This window comes from Cuculus canorus, chromosome 4, assembly GCF_017976375.1.
Source record: "Cuculus canorus isolate bCucCan1 chromosome 4, bCucCan1.pri, whole genome shotgun sequence".
Classification (NCBI taxonomy): domain Eukaryota; kingdom Metazoa; phylum Chordata; class Aves; order Cuculiformes; family Cuculidae; genus Cuculus; species Cuculus canorus.
The window spans coordinates 47,144,700-47,163,658 of NC_071404.1; the positions used below are offsets into that span (position 1 = coordinate 47,144,700).

The 18,959-nt window shown below is 36.3% G+C and overlaps 1 protein-coding gene across 2 annotated transcripts in view; it reads left to right on the plus strand.

The window, feature by feature from the left end:
* Positions 1–18,959, plus strand: part of FBXW7 (F-box and WD repeat domain containing 7) — a 178,858-nt gene that overhangs the window by 90,864 nt on the left and 69,035 nt on the right. Inside the window, exon 1 of one of the 2 annotated variants that reach the window (XM_054065390.1) lies at positions 6,575–6,873. The exons of the other annotated variant lie outside the window; for it this stretch is intronic. Within the exon in view, the coding sequence (XP_053921365.1) occupies positions 6,730–6,873 (144 nt within the window). The 5' untranslated portion in view covers positions 6,575–6,729. Of the gene's footprint in view, positions 1–6,574; positions 6,874–18,959 lie in introns of those variants that run through there. 2 annotated transcript variants of the gene reach the window in all.

Sequence of the window (18,959 nt, forward strand, 5' to 3'; positions counted from 1 at the left end):
ATACCCAATGAGGACTGGGCAGACATTTCTGGAATATTTGTAAAACACAAGATGATGCAGCTGGATTTCTCTTACATGCCTGGAATGTTTTCTGAAATATTAAATGAAGAAATGAAGACACATGCTTTAAAGATAGATTAAAAAAAAAGTAACAATGCAAGAAGACCCCACAATACGGTAAATAAAGTTAAGAGGCTTCTTGAGTAGAGCCAAATAATATAGGCCTCTGGTTAGAAATGGTTATGTACACTTACAGGAATGTCTAAATATAGAATTACTTGTTTGAAATAGGCATGCTTAAGTGTATGTTTTAAAGATATGATACCATCATTAGTGTTGATATTCTATAGTCTTGCCAATATGCCGTTTACTAAACAGTCTGTATGTTTCTTTCATAAATGCTTAATGGGACCTTACAAAAAATTACCTTCTGCAAATGGTCCCTTGTAATTTGTCTTTGTTCTGTCTTCCTCTTTTTGTATTAGTGCCATCTTGACTGAGGGCAGATTCCACACCTGTACCTGCACGTTCCCTTTCTTTTGAGATAAAATTCTGTATTTGTTAAGATGCCTAGGAGTCTTTCATCATTGACGTATCTTCAGGACCAGTGTTGGGTGCTAAAGAGAGAGATGATCTAACAGTTCACTGTTGCCCAAAGGTGGAGGTCTTGACTGTTTTCCACTTTCCAACACTGCTGTTCGTCTTGTGTTTGTCTCATCATTCACCTGGCTGCTTTGTGAGCTGTTTACATTTTCTAATCTAGTGGAAATATAACTCTGCAACAGCAAAATTTGTGGATTTTCAAGTATCCTATTTCTGGAATCATTTCAGAGCTCACAAGCCTGACAAGTTCTACAGCCAGTTTAAGAAAGTTTGGAATAAAATGGCCAGAGTAACAAGGAAAGGTGCTACTCTTCTTTTTGCTGCTAGAATCTCCAGCTGGCCTGTTTCTTTCATCACAGTACCCACTAATGGCCATGCCTGAGTATGGTTCCAGAGACTGAATTGTATGACTAGGAAGTGTCACCCGAGTGAGTCCAAGTGGAGAAATTCTGGTTTCTTCTTCACTATGTTATTAGGCTTTGTTGCCAAAGAAAACAAAGCTTGTGCAGTTGAGACATCTGCCTGTCATTGTCTTTCTGCCTTTTCACAGTTTATGCATATCTCAATTTTAACCAATTTGACAGAAATTAAGTTTATACAAAAATTTGTACAAGATAATTAAGGTAGGTAGGAAAAGGAGAGAGTTATTAATGCATCTGCTAAGGAAGAAGTTTACAGGGTGATCATCAGCTGGTGAGACATCATTTAATCCTTGTGGAACCGGGTTTTGCTCTTACCATGTAAACAGATTCAGTTGACATTTGTTCCTTACTTAACGCCGTAGAAGCCTTTTATTAGTCAAAACTTGTCGGAAGGCATAAGTCTGAAATCAAGCTTTGGTATGGCTGGACTGTTCAGAATGACTCTTCCATGGGGGTCCTCTAACATTCTGGGACCATAAAGCCTTGGAGAAGCTGTAGTGTGCTTCAAGCACAATTCAAGAGTGGCTTGATGATCTCACGGGTAGCCAGGCTGTGTTTGTTCTACTTCTTATGGTACAGTAGGTCTACATTTGGGCTGTTTTTCCATGAAGCACAGAGAAAGCCATCAGTTTGCATGTTTTACTAGTAGTTTTGCCCCTACTGCATGCTACTCAAGTGTACAGTTTTTAGGTAATTCTGATCTTTTGAGATCAAAATGACCCTTTGCATTGACTCCCTCCATACACTCTTTAGGGGTCTGGGTCATTATGTTTTGTCATACATGCAGATTTTTGAATTGGGTAAGGTTGGATACGATAGAGACTCTTTAGAGCAATATTTTTTCCTGTGCAGCACCACTAATACAGTTGCACTTGGTTTTGTGCAGCAGTGCCTTTTTTCTATACAACTTATGCATTTGTCTACGCAAAGCAGGCTAATGAGCAGTGCATCATTTGGGAAGTATTTGTGTACTAGTACTAGAAAACCCTACATAAATAAACTTGAGACCACAATCACTATGTAAGAGTACTTACTATCATAGTATAGACTGCTTTGCTTTGCTAAACAAAGTGGTTCTTGTTCTTTTTACTCATGGGCAGGTACCAGCACGAATATCCAAGTAGCAATAAGGCTTGTATGTAATGTAATTTATAGTGCATGCTATATGCTACAGCTACACAGACTTACCAAAAACGTTATTTAGGAAGTATATTATCAAATATATTCAAAGGATTATTATGCTACTATTATGTAATAAAATTTTGGGAAGGTGACTTTTTGAAGTGCTGCAGTGCTCCGCTTTCTCCATTTGAGGGCAGCTGTTCACCAATGTTAAGAACTGTGGAAGAACTGGAGTTCTACTTCCTGCATTTCCATCTCTCTGTACTTGCAAATACTTTATTTACGTCTCTCTAGGTCTTGTACTGTTCCATCACCATATCAAAATGCCATGAGTGAGTTTGTTTTTTTCAAGTGATGTTAATGCAAAACAATTGTCAGCTCTGAGAGAAGATTCTGTAAAGTTTGAATAAGCTGTTTTTCACAGTTGGGATAATTTCTTAAATCCATGTCTGAAACCCATGGCCTTCCTGAGTTAAGTGTACTAAATGAGCTAGTTAATTTCGTAACATTTGCTGTATGGTAAACAGCTCCATAAAAGCTCTGCTTCAGGATCACTTTGAATTACTCTGACTGGAAGGTGTAAAAAATATTGCAGCTTACTACGTGCTTTAATTTTCAACAGATGCCTCTTCACTGGACTGGCCAAAAAGAAACAGGAGTCTTCCAAATTCTTAAGTTTACAGTTAATAGGACACAACGATCTCAAACTAGTATTTCCTAACTTCAGTTTTCAGGTGCTTTTATGTATCTAAATGAAGTGATCTGATTTCAAATGTGATCTTTGCGTTAAAATAACAGGCAGGCACTTAAAAAGAGCATCACTGGTAGTCAGCCCCACTTTATTTAGAAACAGGATGTCAGAAAAATGTACTACAAAGCATTAAAGCGCAAATTTTCATAGTTTCATAAGTTCATACAGGTTCTCACCCTGTATAATATAAAAAACTTTTAAATACAAAAACGGCAGAGTGGCTCTTTCAACTTTACATTTAGAGCTTAAATTAGAATTATATGTGTAATAAATATGAAAATAAGTGTTATCTACTATGTGTAGAGACTTCTAATTTAGCCAGCCGTCTCCATTTTTGTCTTCCTGTTACACCCTCTTACTGCTTAAATTAGACTGTTATATTTTCAGCCCAAGGACTTTCCCTTAGAAAATGCTTATAGCTGTCCAGCATAGCTTGGGGCCTTTAAACATTACTGTAAGACAATAATACCTACAGTCAGTAATATGTAGAAAATCTAAGACTGAAAAGAGGTGATGATCCACTGAAATAAAATTGGGCCAACAGTATCTCTACTGCTAGTGCAAGTGTGTTTTCTAGGAGACGATGATAGGGGTTGGGGAGAATAAGTGGTGATAAAACGCAAAGCTTTTCCTTACTGCTTCATTATTTACCAGTAAGCTTTCCTTATTGGTAAAAAGTGAAATTTAGTGTTGCAATTCCATGTGGGACAAAAATAGTCTTATTTAGCTTTGGATTTACCCACTCAGAAAGAAGCTACGCTGAGTGTGAACATGGTGCTTTTTTCAGCAAGAAATGTGTCCCTGTGCAATATTTTGGAAGTGCCTGAGGAAAAGCTAATGTGCTGTTGGGACTCTTATCTTAATTCAGAAAAGAAGGGCTGACAATCAGAGTTTTGTCTTCTCAGAGGTATGAGAATAACCTATGAATGAAAACTTGAGCTGTGAGCAGTGCTTGGAGAATTCCATACTTCAGTCTGGTCTACTCCCCAGTTATGTGTAAATCTGTAAATAGGCCAAGTTATCTTCCTGGTTTGTACTTGAGTTACGAGCTAATATTTAAAAAATAAGAAGTGGGGGAGTAAGCTTGTGAAGTAGTAAGATACGAGGCTCTGGTATCAACTAATTACAGCTGGTACGAAAATAGTGATCTGCCACACTATCAGATTCTCCTTTCAGCAATTACACAATCAAATAATCTTTTGAAACCGAGTTTACTCCACCAGTTTCTCTTAGTACACACACACACATGCACAGGCATTTTGGTATGCAATTAAACAAATTATTGAATATTTATTAAACAAGAATCTGAAGTTTGCTTTGTAAGAAATATTGCATCTGATTGTTGGGTTATGTACTATTCAAATCTCAAATAATATGAATACATTTTGCTGAACAACTCGCTTTGTTGAAATTGAGACAGCAACTAGTACAATAAAAATGGAAAACTGACCTGTTGCTTGGTTTTGAAGGCTACATTGATAGAGATATGTGAGTTGAACTCTTTTGGGTTTTTGGTTCTGTTCTTCACTTTAGTTATTCAAAATAGAAACAAAAGGCTAGTCTTTCTCCCTCTTTGGAGTACTTCAGTGAAGTTTTCTTGTTTGAGTGAAACTGACATCCCAAGATGCCTTTCCAAAGTCTTTCAGCCAGTGAAAACCTAATATTTGTTGCATAAAATAGGAAGTGATTCAGAATGAAGTTATAAACAGTGATGTAACGATATTGCTGTTGAGTACAGGCTAATGGTGAACTGTTTTTTTTTTTTTTTTTTTTTAGCTTATAGGATAAAGCATAAAGAACAGTCTTTTAGAAGAAAATATGTCTAAGCATCCTGTAGAATGGCATTTGAATGGAATGGTAGAAAAGAAAAAAAAACCCCAAAATTGAAAATAGTGAAAATATATGAAAATAGTGTGGCACCCAGCATTCTGTGCTAGCGTTTCTGGATGTGATATTGATAAAGAAATAAAGATTTTTTTTTTTGTTTGCCGGAGAAAGAGATATTTTGTTGTAAGTGAATGCTTCCTGTAATGTATGTATACTCCAGGAAACATCATGGACTTTTATAGGGTTTTTTGTTGGTTGATTTTTATTTTGTGGTTTGTTGGGTTTTTTTCTGCCTCTTCTTTTTCCATAAAGCATTTAACAAGGAAATGTTTGGTCAGAGGAGGCCCTGTATATATAAGTGAGACGTGCTTACAGCTTGGCTTTTTGAAGGGGAAACAGAGGACTAAATGGAGATGCTAACACAGACATATTTTAATGCTGTCTTTTGTCAAGTTAGTGTTGTGCTTCAAGCATTAAAGCATTACTGTGCTCCCTCTTTTGCCTTCACATAATTATACAGGTGATTATCTTTGCTAGATTGTGCATAAAGGGACTTGTAAGATTGCTTAATGGTCATTTATTCACTGTGTTTTGGACTGTACCGAGTCAGTTCATATAAAAGCTTTTATGATGTTCTGTGTTTCATATCAGCAATTTCATAAGATGTTTTCACAGGCTTTTGTCTTTTTCTACTTAGTTTTGCTCAAAAATATTTTCAAAATTTGAATCTATCTTTAAGAAACATATAAGCCTAGGGATCAGGAAGGAATTGTGGGATCCTAGAGGCATTATAGGAGAGCTAATTTTATCAAGAAATTATTTTAAATGGAAGTAGACTAATTGTGGATAATCTGAGTAATACACATCACTGTTCTAGCTTCGTTCAGTGGACCAAGAACTTCTTTCCTGAAAAATGGCTATCAGTCAAGTTTGTTGCTAGGGGAAGGCAAATCTCTTCCCATGTCCTTCAGGGGACGCTGCACTCTGAGGAAGAGCCCTTCTCCTTTCCATCAGTGTGATGGATAGGCCTGAGCAAACTGATACCCAAACCCGTGATGGCCAGAAAAGGGAAGGTACTATTCCAGTACCGTTGCATCCCTAGAGCCAAAGCCCCCCAGATGCTGCTACCCTCATAGCAACAGGAAAAGGGGAGGAGGTGCAGGCTGGGGTACCTGTACATAAGGATGGAGGGCCAGAAAGGAGCTAAAAATCACAGTGTAGGTGATAATACGATGATAGCCTCCACTTTTATTAAAAGAGCAAGTTTTGAGCCAGCATTTACCTTTCAGAGGACTCCCACTTTTTTCTGACTTTTCATTTCTTGTTTCCTCCTTATAACTTTTGGACTTAGTGCAATACATTGTGATTTTGGAGACAGTGGTTGAGAAATGGCAAAGTCCAGGTCAGTTTTTTTTTTAGTCACTACTTGTCAAATTTTATTGACAGAAGAAATCTGCGTGGAGAGTGGTGGAGTTGATCCTGCACTAACACTGTTACTGACTGAAGGTTGCAATCTCCTTGGGTTCTCCTTCTAAAAGCACAATGCCAACTCATTAAAAAAAATAAAATAAAATTCTTCCTTTAAAGTGGCTGTAGCTGTTAAAACTTCTGGCAGCCATGGGATATTTATATATATATATATATATTTTTTTTTTTTAAATTTTTTTTTACTTTTTCAATCTGTGGATCCCTTTTTGGAGAAAGGCTCTTCTGACATGGCAGGGGAGGTCCACCAGCTGTTTGACTGGCAGGAGCAGTCTGCCTGCCCCTTGGTAGTTTTAATTCCTGTCTATACTAGGATAGCTTGCACTCCACTGAGCAGCAGACAGGTCAGGACACTTGGCAGGAGAAGGTAGAGAGACAAAGGCAGCAGCAGGCTTTGGGGAGCAGAATTACCAGACTGAAACTTTCTTTATTTTAAAAAGAAATCATGCAACTTTAGAAACAAATTTTTTAGCAATGTTCTTGCCTTATTAGTAAACTTGACAAAGTAACTACGATAGAATGTCCAAACCTGGGAAAACTGTCAACCATGGCTTGGTTCCTGTTGATCTTAAAAGTACCAAAGAACCTCTACCACACCAAACTGTGATGAAGATATTTAGCATCAGCATCATTGCGCAGGGCCTGCCCTTCTGCCGTAGGCGGGTAAGTGTAAAAGCCTTTAAAACCTGAGTTTTGATCACTTGGCTTGTAGCTCGGTGCTTTGTCATGGTGCAATAGTTCCACAAGGAAATACTTGTATCTGTATTATCTACTCACTCAGGGTGCCATAGAAGAGTCCTCAAGTAATTTATTTCAAGAATTCTTGTGCTTTAATTTAATTAAAATCCATACGTGTTGTCTTAGACATTACTTGTTTAAAAGTACATACGAGAGATTCTTTTATAGTTATAAACCATGTAGATAAAAATAAACAGTGTACAAAATAGGGGCATTCATAAATTCATATTCTACTTTTATTTACTCTTTTAAGTGATGTACATAGTTTGGAGTAAAATCCATTGAATGCAGTTCTGAATTGTAATGGCACATACAACTTGTTGGATACTCAAGAGGAGAATTTAGAGATGTTAAACTAATGAATATTCAAATGGTTTTAGTAATAATTTTGAAAATATAATTTTAATACTTTTGTAACTCAGTAATGGAGGTAACATTTTTGCTCTTACAGAAAACAAAAATAGCATGTTACTATGTGGACATTGCGATATAGTTTATATATAGACAATCCTAGCCTGACAAACTGTCACGGGTCTAATGCTACAGCTTCGGGAACTATATGAATAAAGTGACTCTTAAAGCACGTTATACAATTTTTAAAAAAAGGCCTTTGAAGTTCTGTTCTCTCTCTAATATACAGTTTTCAGTAAAAATTGAGTGATTTCAGATCAACTTACATGATTTTGTTACGCAGTTTGCATGCTCTTGTGCTCTTACTCGTTAAAGAAAAAATATTTTTTCTCTTTTAATACTCTCTGAATCATTTTCTCAGTAAAATTATAAATAACTTTGCTCTTCATAACCATTTTTTTCCAACACTACTTTGAGTTTTCCATAACTACTGATTAAATACTATTTCCATTTACTGATGTAAGTTTTAAAATGTAGCTCAGCTTCTGTAAATGCATTGGCTTTCCTTGAATGTCCACATACTCCTTTTTAGTAAATTTAGTTAAATCAGAGACAGAATTTAAATTTGACAAGATCACCCTTGAAAACTTGATTTCTTTTTACCATGGTGTTTCGAATATCTGAGAATGTTCTTTCTAATTAAAAGGTGTATGGTATGTGTTGAAAGCTGTCAACGTAATATCAGCCTGCAGCAAGGTAAAAATTAGAACGTATATATACACACACGGCTTTAATATTGGATCATGTGTATTTCAGATAAGTGGGAGTTTGGAATTAGGTACTCTACATACGTATGACCATTGAAAAGGAACATTTCATAAGGTTGAAAGTGATAAAGTAAGCCTTCATATTTTAATAGACATGCTTTCACATGTATTAGTTTTTAAGAACCGTTTGCTTGAAAAAAGGATTTGGGATATCTTTGGGTACTTTTAATTCTTTTGTCTTGGATAAAACAGTATATACAGTGTAGATTAGTACATATTTCACAAGTCTTTTTGTGGCTGTACTAATTTGTTATACTGTTGGAACTTCAGTACTGCTGTTTTATGTGTCTATTTTCTGTAATGAGAAGCGTGGTCACGCATTATCTTATCACAAATATGAAAAGATTTCTTAATCTGTTTTCTGAAGACTTTGCGTTCTGAAACGACCTCAGTCTGTCTCTGTTGTCCTGTCCTAAACCATGTTCAAGCAGTCAGTTTAATGTCTCAGAAGTTTTAGGTCTAGGAGGGTTTAAGATGCTGGTCAGCATCTAATTTTCTTTTAGCATTAGAACTAAGAAGGAAATTAAGAAATGCCGTAAATGTATGTTTTGTCAGCTAAGCTATCATCAATCTACTTAAGTTTATCTTGTCTTCTCAAACTTAATTCTCAATATAATGGCTGCTGATAGTGGAAGAGATTAGAGCTCCACCTTCAGTCTCATGCCTTGCAGCAGTTGAAGCCTGCATGTAGCTCCAAATGATTGCCATATTGGGTTCCTTTCATGCTAACATGCATAGGCTGCATAGAAGATCTGCATTTTCATTTCTGTATATTAAAGCCAAGCCAAAACCCAATCTAATTTTGGATATCAACAGATGAGAGAATCAACACTTTCGTTATGTAGTTTTATAATTTTATTAAACATAGCAAGAAAGTATTTTCTTGTAAAATATGAGTTCTGACAGTCTTCACCTATATGCAACTTATTTTTTAAAAATGGTAATTTTAATAAGTAATGCGTTGGATTATTTAGCCTCTAATGTTCAGACCTAAACTAGATGTGCTTTAGAACATGAGCTAGAGTTTGCTGCTAGGTTATTGAGTTGGTAATATGTCAGTACCAACTTTTTTCTGGCAAGTATATGATTGGGCCATTGAAAACTGACCTGACTTAAAGATTATTGACCTTCTCCTTGTTTGAACTCATTTCTTCCCCTCCTTAATTGTACACTAAACCAAGCAAAACATATTCAAAATGTGTGCTCTGATCCTTGCGAGTAAAAATACTTCCGTTACAAGAGCTGACAGTTCATAGCTTCTGTGTCCACTGCTTTAGTTATATCAGACTTCTGTCAAGAAGTGCACTATAAATGGTCACGGGACTTAACAGTTTGCCCTTATGCATGTTGTCAGTTTGCTCATGTAATTAAAACACTTGTCTGCAATACTACTAATACGAATCCAGTTAAAAATAGTATTACAAAGCACTTGAGAATTACTTTAGTGCATAGCTCTAAGAGCATACGTACAATAAATGTATTTAGTCCTTCAAAGCTATCACTGAAAACATTGATGCATTATCATGAAACGTAGGCATAGCCATGATTGTCTTTAGCCATTGACATATCTTTTGTAGGCACCGAAGGAGACTTTGCAGTATAATGTAAAGAAGCAGCGAATACTTTCACAACTAAGACACACTTTACTGTATCAGATATTTAGCTCTTCAGGGCGGTGTAACTGCAACTGATCATTGAACGTACTTAGTCACACGACAGTTATGTTCCAACATCAAGTGCTGTAATTTGTTTGCCATGGTAAATACTTTCAGTTGACATAAAACTGGTCTTTTAACTGTGTGATCTTCCCCTTAGAGTGCTTGTAAACCTCTAACAGTAGAAATCTTTTTCCTTCTGAACTGTTATAATTCTTAACTATTTCAAAAGCTATGCTTAAAAAATAGATTTCTCCCCTCTTTAGTTTTCCATGGTTTTTTTTTGAAAATTCCAGTTGTTTTTGCTCTCGGAGGCTGCTGTATAATGATTTCATCACATTGAATATATGGTTTTAAGAAGTGCTGATAAGCTGGAGGATTTGAGAGTGACTTGTTGACTTGCAGCTTTCCTTCATTTCGAACAGTTTAAAGTAGCACTGAATTGCTGTAAAGCAGGGGTTTCAGAGTGCACCCTGAGTTAACTGACAAAGGCAGATGGTCTTCAGTGAAAAGAAATACTGAAAAGTTACAGAAAGGAGCAAGACTAAATCTTGTGTAACATTGCCTAGGGGGTAACTCCTTTTAGAAGATAAATAATCTTGAATAATGAACTCTTTCCCCCCCTTTTTTTTTTTTAAGTGTGTGCAGTGTCTGCACTCTTGAGTCTGCTTTTCCCATGCTTTTTATCTTCTCTCAGAAGGGGAATTAAAGTCTTCTGGTGTGATGTGAACAAAAGCAATATGTTACTTATTTGCTCAATGTGGATCAGAAGCAGTCTAAAAATTACTTCTTCACCCTTCTTTTTTTTCTTTCTTTCTGCAATTATATCTTTCAATTTCCTTGTAAAGCAGTTGGCTGTGTACTGTACTTGAGAGGAATCAAAGAAGAGGTGAAAGAAATGAACAGATCCTCGATTATCTGGTCAGCTCCAAGTGGGGTGGTTGAGCCTGGCTCAGATGAAGAGCCCTATGGTCTCCCAGGCTATGAATACAAGAGGTTTGCTAAGCCATAGCAAAACCCTTTTTTTTGGTTTTTTTTTTTTTTATTTTTTCATCTCAAACCCATGGATACAGTCACATGTAGCCTATGTTTTTATCTGTAGAACTAGATAGAGGTAGAAGTGTGCTCCTGTCTATCCCTTCCCTTCAGTGGGATGTTACAGAAGCTCTGGGCTTAAGATAGGCATTTGTAGGAGGGAGCACTTAGTTTGCTGTTCGAACAGCTGTTCCCTGTGTCCCCTAGAAGAAAGAAAATTGCTAGCTAAACTATGCGTATCTAGTCCAGTCTGCTGTATTGGGTTAAAAAAATACTTGGACAACCCCTGACAACCTCAAACTTACTTGTTTGGTTTTTGTTGGGTTTTTTTTTTTTTGTTTGTTTGTTGGGGTTGGGTTTTTTTTTATTGGAGGGTTTTTTTTTTTTTTTCTGGAGGGGTTGGGGGCGTGTTTGTTGTGGGTATTTTTGGGGGGTGTGTGTGTTCTTTTGGTTCTCCAAAACTCTACTGCAGCGTGTCGCAGCACTCCCAGAGGCTGCTTTTTCAGAATATTCAGTGATTCGGTGATTCTTTGTCGCTGTACTGACTCTTTGAGAAACACTCTTATATTTAAATTGTTCTACCTATTTCTGGCCAAGATAAAAGCAGCAATCAGAAACTCATTTATATTTAATGCTAGCAAAAATGTTTTTCTTTGTGGTTTTGATGCATTTAAAACTTCAATTTCTTATGCAGTGAGCAGTGCTGTCTGTAACAGACTGATGTGCGGGTGCAGATGCTAAAAGCATGTTACGATGATCCTGCAGTCAGTCACTTCTAGGAGATGTCAGAAGGAAGGCTGCCTGGGCAATTTTACTCCTTTGTGCCCGATTGTTTAGATGTCTTTAGAAACCTTTATTGTTAGTCACGTTGAGCTATTAAAACATGCTAGATTGACTACATGCTAGATTGACTACATGCTAGATTGACTACATGCTAGATTGACTACATGCTAGATTGACTTTGTGAAAGCTCTTTACCTGCTGAAAGTCTGTCTGGTTTATCGTCTCAAGCTGTGGAGGCTACAGCATCCAGCAGAAGAAAAGAGGGAATGGGAGTCAGCAGTAATGCCATGATCTGACCCAGCTGCCTCTTTGTTGACTGATCATACTGGAGGGGAATTCATGAAATGTGTAATTAAATACTTTATTTATTGCTTTGAAACCTAATTGCCTTAACTGTGAATCTCTTTTTTTTTTTTCACTTTTTGTAGTCTTTTGTATCACTAAATAAACACTTTTATCCTTCTACAACAAATAAATCAATTTTAATTTCCTGAACAGGTCTTTTTCAGGTATGGAGAGAGGATCTTTTGTGAGCTAAAAACACCATGCCATGTCATGACTATCTCATAGTACGGAAACACAAAGAGGGCAAATTAATTTTAACTGGTAGTCTTTGTTCTGGCATTTGTTCCAGATTATGACTTGAAGTTGAATTGAACTAGAATGACACCCAGACAAATCATAAACATGGCTGTATCATTAGCATTTCGCTTTCGGATCTCTGCCACTTACTACAACTGATTGATTATTGTTCCTTATGTGCTGAACTGTTACTGTTAGGGAATGATGGTTTTGCCGATTTCAATAGTTCATTCTTCAGAGCAGAGATCACACCTCGTTCCTAGTTTCGCCTTTTTCTTCCAAACTCTGTCTGAAGCTCTAGTCTGCTCTGTCTCACTTGCCCTTCTTCTGGTTTTGGATTGCCAATTTTGCTTTCTCCCTACAACTACTCATTGATATTAATCCTCTGTTAAAAGTGGGCCTATTTTTCCTATCTCTTCCTTTGCCCCTCTTTCCAGTTCCTGATGCACTTACCTTCGTTTCATGATAAAATTGTTTGAAAATGTAGTTTTGCATAGGGACAGCAGCAGAACCTCTCTATATTCTATTAGTTTTCTTTATTTTTAGTCAAGGAGGTCTCTCCTTTTGATGTGTTGTATTCCTTAAAATGTTTTTTTTAGTAACCAGTTTGATAGCAAGGCATCTAGGCGAGAGAATTGAGATGATTGCAGGTCCTTTGTGTAGCTGTGTGCAGTTTGACCATATTTCAGAAAAAACTCTCAAATAGATATGATTTTAATTGTAAAATATACAATCCTTGAAGTAGGATAATGATTTCATTAAAAATTCAGATCATAATTGCAAACTGTACTGTATTTTCCATGTGCTGCAAACGTACATGTCTGTGAAAGAGAAGTGCTGCTTATGAATGTCACATGAAAAAGTTGATTATGTGCAAGAAGGCGATACAGCAAATCTTTTTTCAGTAACTTTGTTACTATCATAAGGTTTTGAAGTATTAGGAAAAACATTGTAACACTTGTGTGCAATGTTTTTCATTTGTTTTCTAGACCATGTTCTAATATATAGCTAGACCACCAAAGATCCACTGACCTTAAACTGATTGATAAAGTCAGGAGAGGAAAAAGAATGAGTTAAAATACATAAACAATACTGAAAGTCTAAAAGTATTCTTCTGTGTAGGTTCTTCCCTCATGAATTACCTGAGTTTAGCAATACTTCTTTAACCTAACTTATTTAGTACTTGGCATCAAAGGAACTCATAACACTTGGTAAATGCTGATATATTAAACTTCTTTGTGAGCTAGGGAAATGTTTTTGTTTTACAGGGGGTAAATTTTACAGGCCATAATAATATTGCAAAGGCAGCACATGCTTTGCGTTGTAATGAGTAAAACATGCATGTTTTTCCTCTTTGTTTCAGGTGGTTCATTATTTCAGCTAGTGTATTAAGCTCGTAGATGCCGCATTGCTTTGTGCGTGCAAGTAGTAAATAGAATGTTATTTGTTAATGGTGAAAAAGAGTCAAATTGTATGTAGAAGACTCACATAGGTAAAAGACTTAAGAATTTGGGTATATAAATATATGCAAATTTGAGACCTGATATTTTAATATGTGTGCCTTCCTGTGAAATTTCTAAAATGTATTTGACTCTAGTTTCTATAGTGAGCATATATTTCAGCTTATAATGTAGCTAGCATATAATGAAGGTAGCGGGCTGCAACATACTGCTCTTTAAATGGTATCATGGAATCTTTCCTCATTATTTAGGTGTCTCCTTTTATATATACAGATATGGGGTTAAAAAGCATGCTTTTATTTACAAATATTACTATTCGTATTATAGTAATGTTGTCCTAAAAGCTGTGTGCAAAATTGTCCCTGCACGAAGAGCTTACTGCTTGTAGAGATGAAAGATAGATGACAAAATAGGAATAGAAACATAATGTGTTGTTAGCTGCTGGGAACAGAAAACTGTTGCTTGGCTCATAGGCCCAGAGTCTGTAGGTGACACTATACCACTCTCTTTCTAAGGATACTCTACCAACAGAAATTTCCTTTCTGAAAATTGAAAAAGAACAGCAGAGGAGGTGCTACAAAGGTATTTTTAGTGTGTTTTTAGCCTCATTTTTTTCCCCTTTTTATCCTGTATTTAGGTAGACTTACTGCTATACTTAAACAGGTCAGATTTTGTTGCTCAGTGTGAATCTGCATGCTACAGTGCTCTGCAAGTACAAATGGCAGTCCCTTCCAAAGCGCGCTGCTATTAATAAACCCTAACACAAGATTACTGCTCATGATAACAGCAGCAGCTGGCAGGAATGTTTGCAATTTTAACATATTTGCAGCACTACTACATTCTGCCTTGTGCTTCTCCTGTTGTTCGTTGCCAGTAGGATTTCAGACTGAATTCTTACCATGAATTTTTTCATGGCCTTGCAGTCTTCCCCCTCTTTTGCCTCTCCCTCCCCAAATCTTGTCTAGAATACCAAGATATCAAGCAAGTTCTCTACTGTATAGTCTCTGTTCTGTCCACATAGCTTTTCTAAAACACCTCTCTCTTCTTTCCTGCATTTTTACACCCACGGTGTTCCTGTCCTCTGCCTTTCTGCTCATGCTGTGTGCAGTTCCGGGAAGCCCTTCCTGCCCACACACCCCCTTTAGTGAAACAAGGAGCCTAGTCTAATATTTCCTAGTTGAATCAGATAAGCTATAAGGTTGAAGAAATAAAAATAGAGCTGCTGCAGCATCTATTATTGATTTTTAAAGCACATGCATTCAGCTTTATGTATAATAGGTTAAGTATTAAAATATTACATGTCAATCAATTTTCACTCCTCACTCTTGCTTTAGCACCAATTCTCTTCTCTTGAATAGCATCCAGAATTCATGTTTATGCACCTTTCTGTTTTGGGAGGAATGTGTTTGTTTTAAACAATAATAATTTTCCATTTGTTTCATGTATTAGACAGATAAGCTAAGCTTGCCACTTATTTGTAGTTTCCATTCATGGTCATGCAAAAAATAAGGAAGATTATCTAACAGGCACTGCATATGGCAAAAACCCCTAATCACACAAATTAAAAAAAGTAGAGCCACAACATGCCTTTAGCCTATGGCAGGATCTGTGGTATCTGTCCTATTTCTGACTGAGATTTATCTAATGGTATAAAATTGCTTCTGATAGAAATTGTTAGTTTCCTCATCATGCTTGAAATATCTCTGTGTGTTGAGGTCACTTTGCACTATAAAATTTGACACTAATTGCAAATAATGTGAGGGCTAAAATTAATTTACAGATTTATTAAGGACATATGTCCATAGCGGTATTTTTTCACTTCAGCTAGCATTTTCTAGATTAGAATAATAGCGGCTGTTTTGGCTGGTGCCTAATATGTAATATTATGTGGATTAAAATTGCAGAAGTATGTTCATTGTAGGCTTTATTTGTTGATATTTTTTAAAACACACACACACACACCATGGTGTAGAGAAAGTTTGTTAGAATTGTATTGGAATTATTCCATTTAATTGTCAAATTAGTTGGCTGTAAATCTGTTTTAGTTTGTGCTCTGTTTTCGTTTTCTTGTTGCACGAAGAGCTGATCATCATGGGGGAAAAATTGAGTGAGTTGTAGCCATTCCCTCCCAGCAGAAGAGGAGGAGGCAGCTTGAACCGCATGGTCCCAAGCTGTGTGAGTGATTGTGCCTTTCCATGAGATCTGTTGGCATAACTAAAAGTTAGCTTTCCCAACAGCCTATGTATTGTGCAGCCTTACTGAGTTAAATTTCTTTGGAGCATCTGATTAACATGGATCACTTTCTGGACCTGGCACTGCCTCAGTTTATTACGTCTGTTCAACCTGTCTTCCTTGGTTTGTCCTGTGCATTCCTATGAAGGGTTGTATCCAGATGTCTTCTCACTTCAATGCCTTATAAAATGAATGCAGCTGTCTTTCAGGCACAGAACTAAGCCCTGTGCCAGTCTTGATTTCTGGGAAGGCATCCAAACTTCTCAGAGGGTCAAGAGGAAATAGTTTCCTGTTCTGCAGTGCTGGCCCATTTTAGTTTGGGCACACAAATGAATGTTTTAAATGTCCAGAAATACTACGTTTGTCTCTTTATAGCTGTGTTTAGCAGTTCCAGACTTACTTTTCTCAATTAGGAGGACCTTGTACCAGAAATGACCTATTCTTTCTGGTGAGTGGAGAAAGTAAATGCTTGAAGACATCTAAGATACCCTTGAAAATTTAATTACTTCCTGACAACATGCCAGTGAAGAGAGGCAGATGTGGAAACCTTCACCCACCCCACCCCCAGACACCTATCCACACCCTGATTTCTCTCTTTCGCTCTTCAGGATACAGAGGGAAGCCTGCAGTAAAAAAATAAAATCTTACTGATCATTGCAGGTATATTAAAACCTGTAATTTGTACTTTTCTCTAATTTGGAGCACCTTTCTGAGTGGGGAGACTTAATTTATAGAAAAGAGACAGTCGGCAGTGCCTTGCAGTGGACATGTAGGCTCTGAATTCATAATTGCCGAAATTTTTCAGTCTATTCTTTGGGCTTTAGTGGACAATTTATGTCCCCTGAGGTTATTCAGACATAGTTACCCAGTCATAATAGGGACTGCAAGCCTAATAAAACCAATCTTTCAAGAAACATCTGTGTTTATTTGCTCTTAGCATTGTCTGTCTTTTGCGTGTGTATGTTGATGTAAAAATTGAGACATTATTTAATAATTGGCCCTCAGGTTTCATATTTTCTTGGTAATTTTAAAATTTGTAATTTAGATTCGCACTACTTAAGCATGAATAATGTTAGTGAGCAAAAAACCTTTAAATTGAACTGTCTCCTCTATGAAGAGATAACTGTAATCTTCATGTTATAAACAGCAAAATGTGTGAATTTCTTTGTATAGTTTAATGAGCAACTGTCTATGCATAATGTACACTATTTCTATATTTATGTATTTGGAAGAGAGTAAATAGAATCCTTTTTGCAAAAGTGCTTGTGCTGACACAAATCAAACCTCAGTGAGGAGAAAGCTAAGATGGAGTTACTGAAAAAAACCAGAATTGTACTAAATAGTACTTCAAAATGTCATTTAAATTATATCCCACTGTTTCTCTAATTTTAATTTCAGATTGCTTGTGTTTTAGTTGTTCTGCCTTTCTGCTTAGCCTTCAGAACCATGAAGTCAGGACACCTCTTTGTGCATTTTCATGCAAGAAATTCCTTGCTATGAGGCAACATAGGGTACGCACTTTGTTCTTGATTTTTTTTTTCTGTATTGCTGTAATGTAGCACAAATTTAAAGCTTTGATCTCTCTTTACTAGGAGGTTTACCTCCTTGCAGAGTTTTAAGAAACAGTTCATGTTTTGATGGTAGATGGATATATGGGAAAGGAATATTGTGTGTAGTATTGAGATTAAACTCTTGAAAACCTGAAAAATGGCCTTTTTTTAAGCTTACTAGGAGACAGATTTGGGGGAGAAGAGGAAGGACGAGATGGAGAAAGGGAATTAAACTCAAACACTGGGACTTTGATGATGCTGTATACCTTTATAGATGTTTTCAATTTATTTTTCTAAAACAAATACTGAAATTAAGGGGGGAAATAATTACTGTGGCAAAGTAGCCAACAAAAGGAAAGCAAGTGAATAAATGGCACTTTTTTCCCAAAATGTGGCCCCCTCTGTGTTGTATAACCTGAAGAGTGTGTTGTCCAACCATTTTATTCTAATATTTAAATTAGCTCAGCATTATCAATAAGCTTCTTAAATTTTCTCTCAAAGGAGAATAAAACAGTATGCATTCCAGCAGAGAGGACGTACAAATGTACGTTGTCTTTGAAGAATCAAAATGCCAGATATTGGATGTGGCATTCCAAAGCATGTAATGACACAGATCACAAAGCTGTTGCCCCATTAAAACCCAAATATATGCAACCATCTTTGTATTTCTAAAAGAATGTCAATTGCTACTTATAAATATGCTAAAAACCTTTCTGAACTTTTGACATCTTTTGACAGTGCTTTTGAACTTCACGGTCTATTTTTAAATTACAATATATAATTATCATTCTATAGCATGCAATGTTAAAGCTAGTAGGTAATTGCTTCCTTTCTTCTTCTGTTCAGAACTGGGGAGTCATAGCATCTTGTTATCTCACACTACTTGATAACAATCCTCAGAATACATACACAGATAGAGATGCTGTTCTCTATTTCTTTCAGAGCTGTTCATTCAGCGAGAGTTTTAAGATCTCCTTCTAGCTTCTTGCCAACAAGTAGTGGCAGTGCTGCTTTGCAAGACTCTGCGCTTGTTTTTATGTTTTCTTAGACATAGGAAAAACTACATCAAACACAAAGGTTTTTGTCGTGGCTGCTTTAGGTGCATCCTCGTTAAGGGTTGTCACAATTAGGCAAATAAGCAAATTTAATATTATCCTGCAGAACAAACCTTAAGTTCCTCCCTTTCCATTTACTTTCCCTTCATATAATCTTATATTCTAGCTTTAATGTATCTGAATTTTTTAGTAAAAACAAGCATTCTGTTTTCAACAGGAAAAATATTAAATAGGAGAAATATTTCGTATTGTCTTTAATAATTTATAAGTGAGGAAACTTCTCTTTTCCTGCTTCTTCCCCCTTCATCCCTCAAAAATAATAAGGAAATAAATTCTACCAACTTACCTTCAGCACACAGCTTCTATTCTGTACACATAACAGAGGAAACAAGAACCTATATAATCTCGAAATTAACCTATTTTATACGTTATACATATATTTAATTTGCAGTGGGAAAAAATTGTCTGCTATATAGGATTT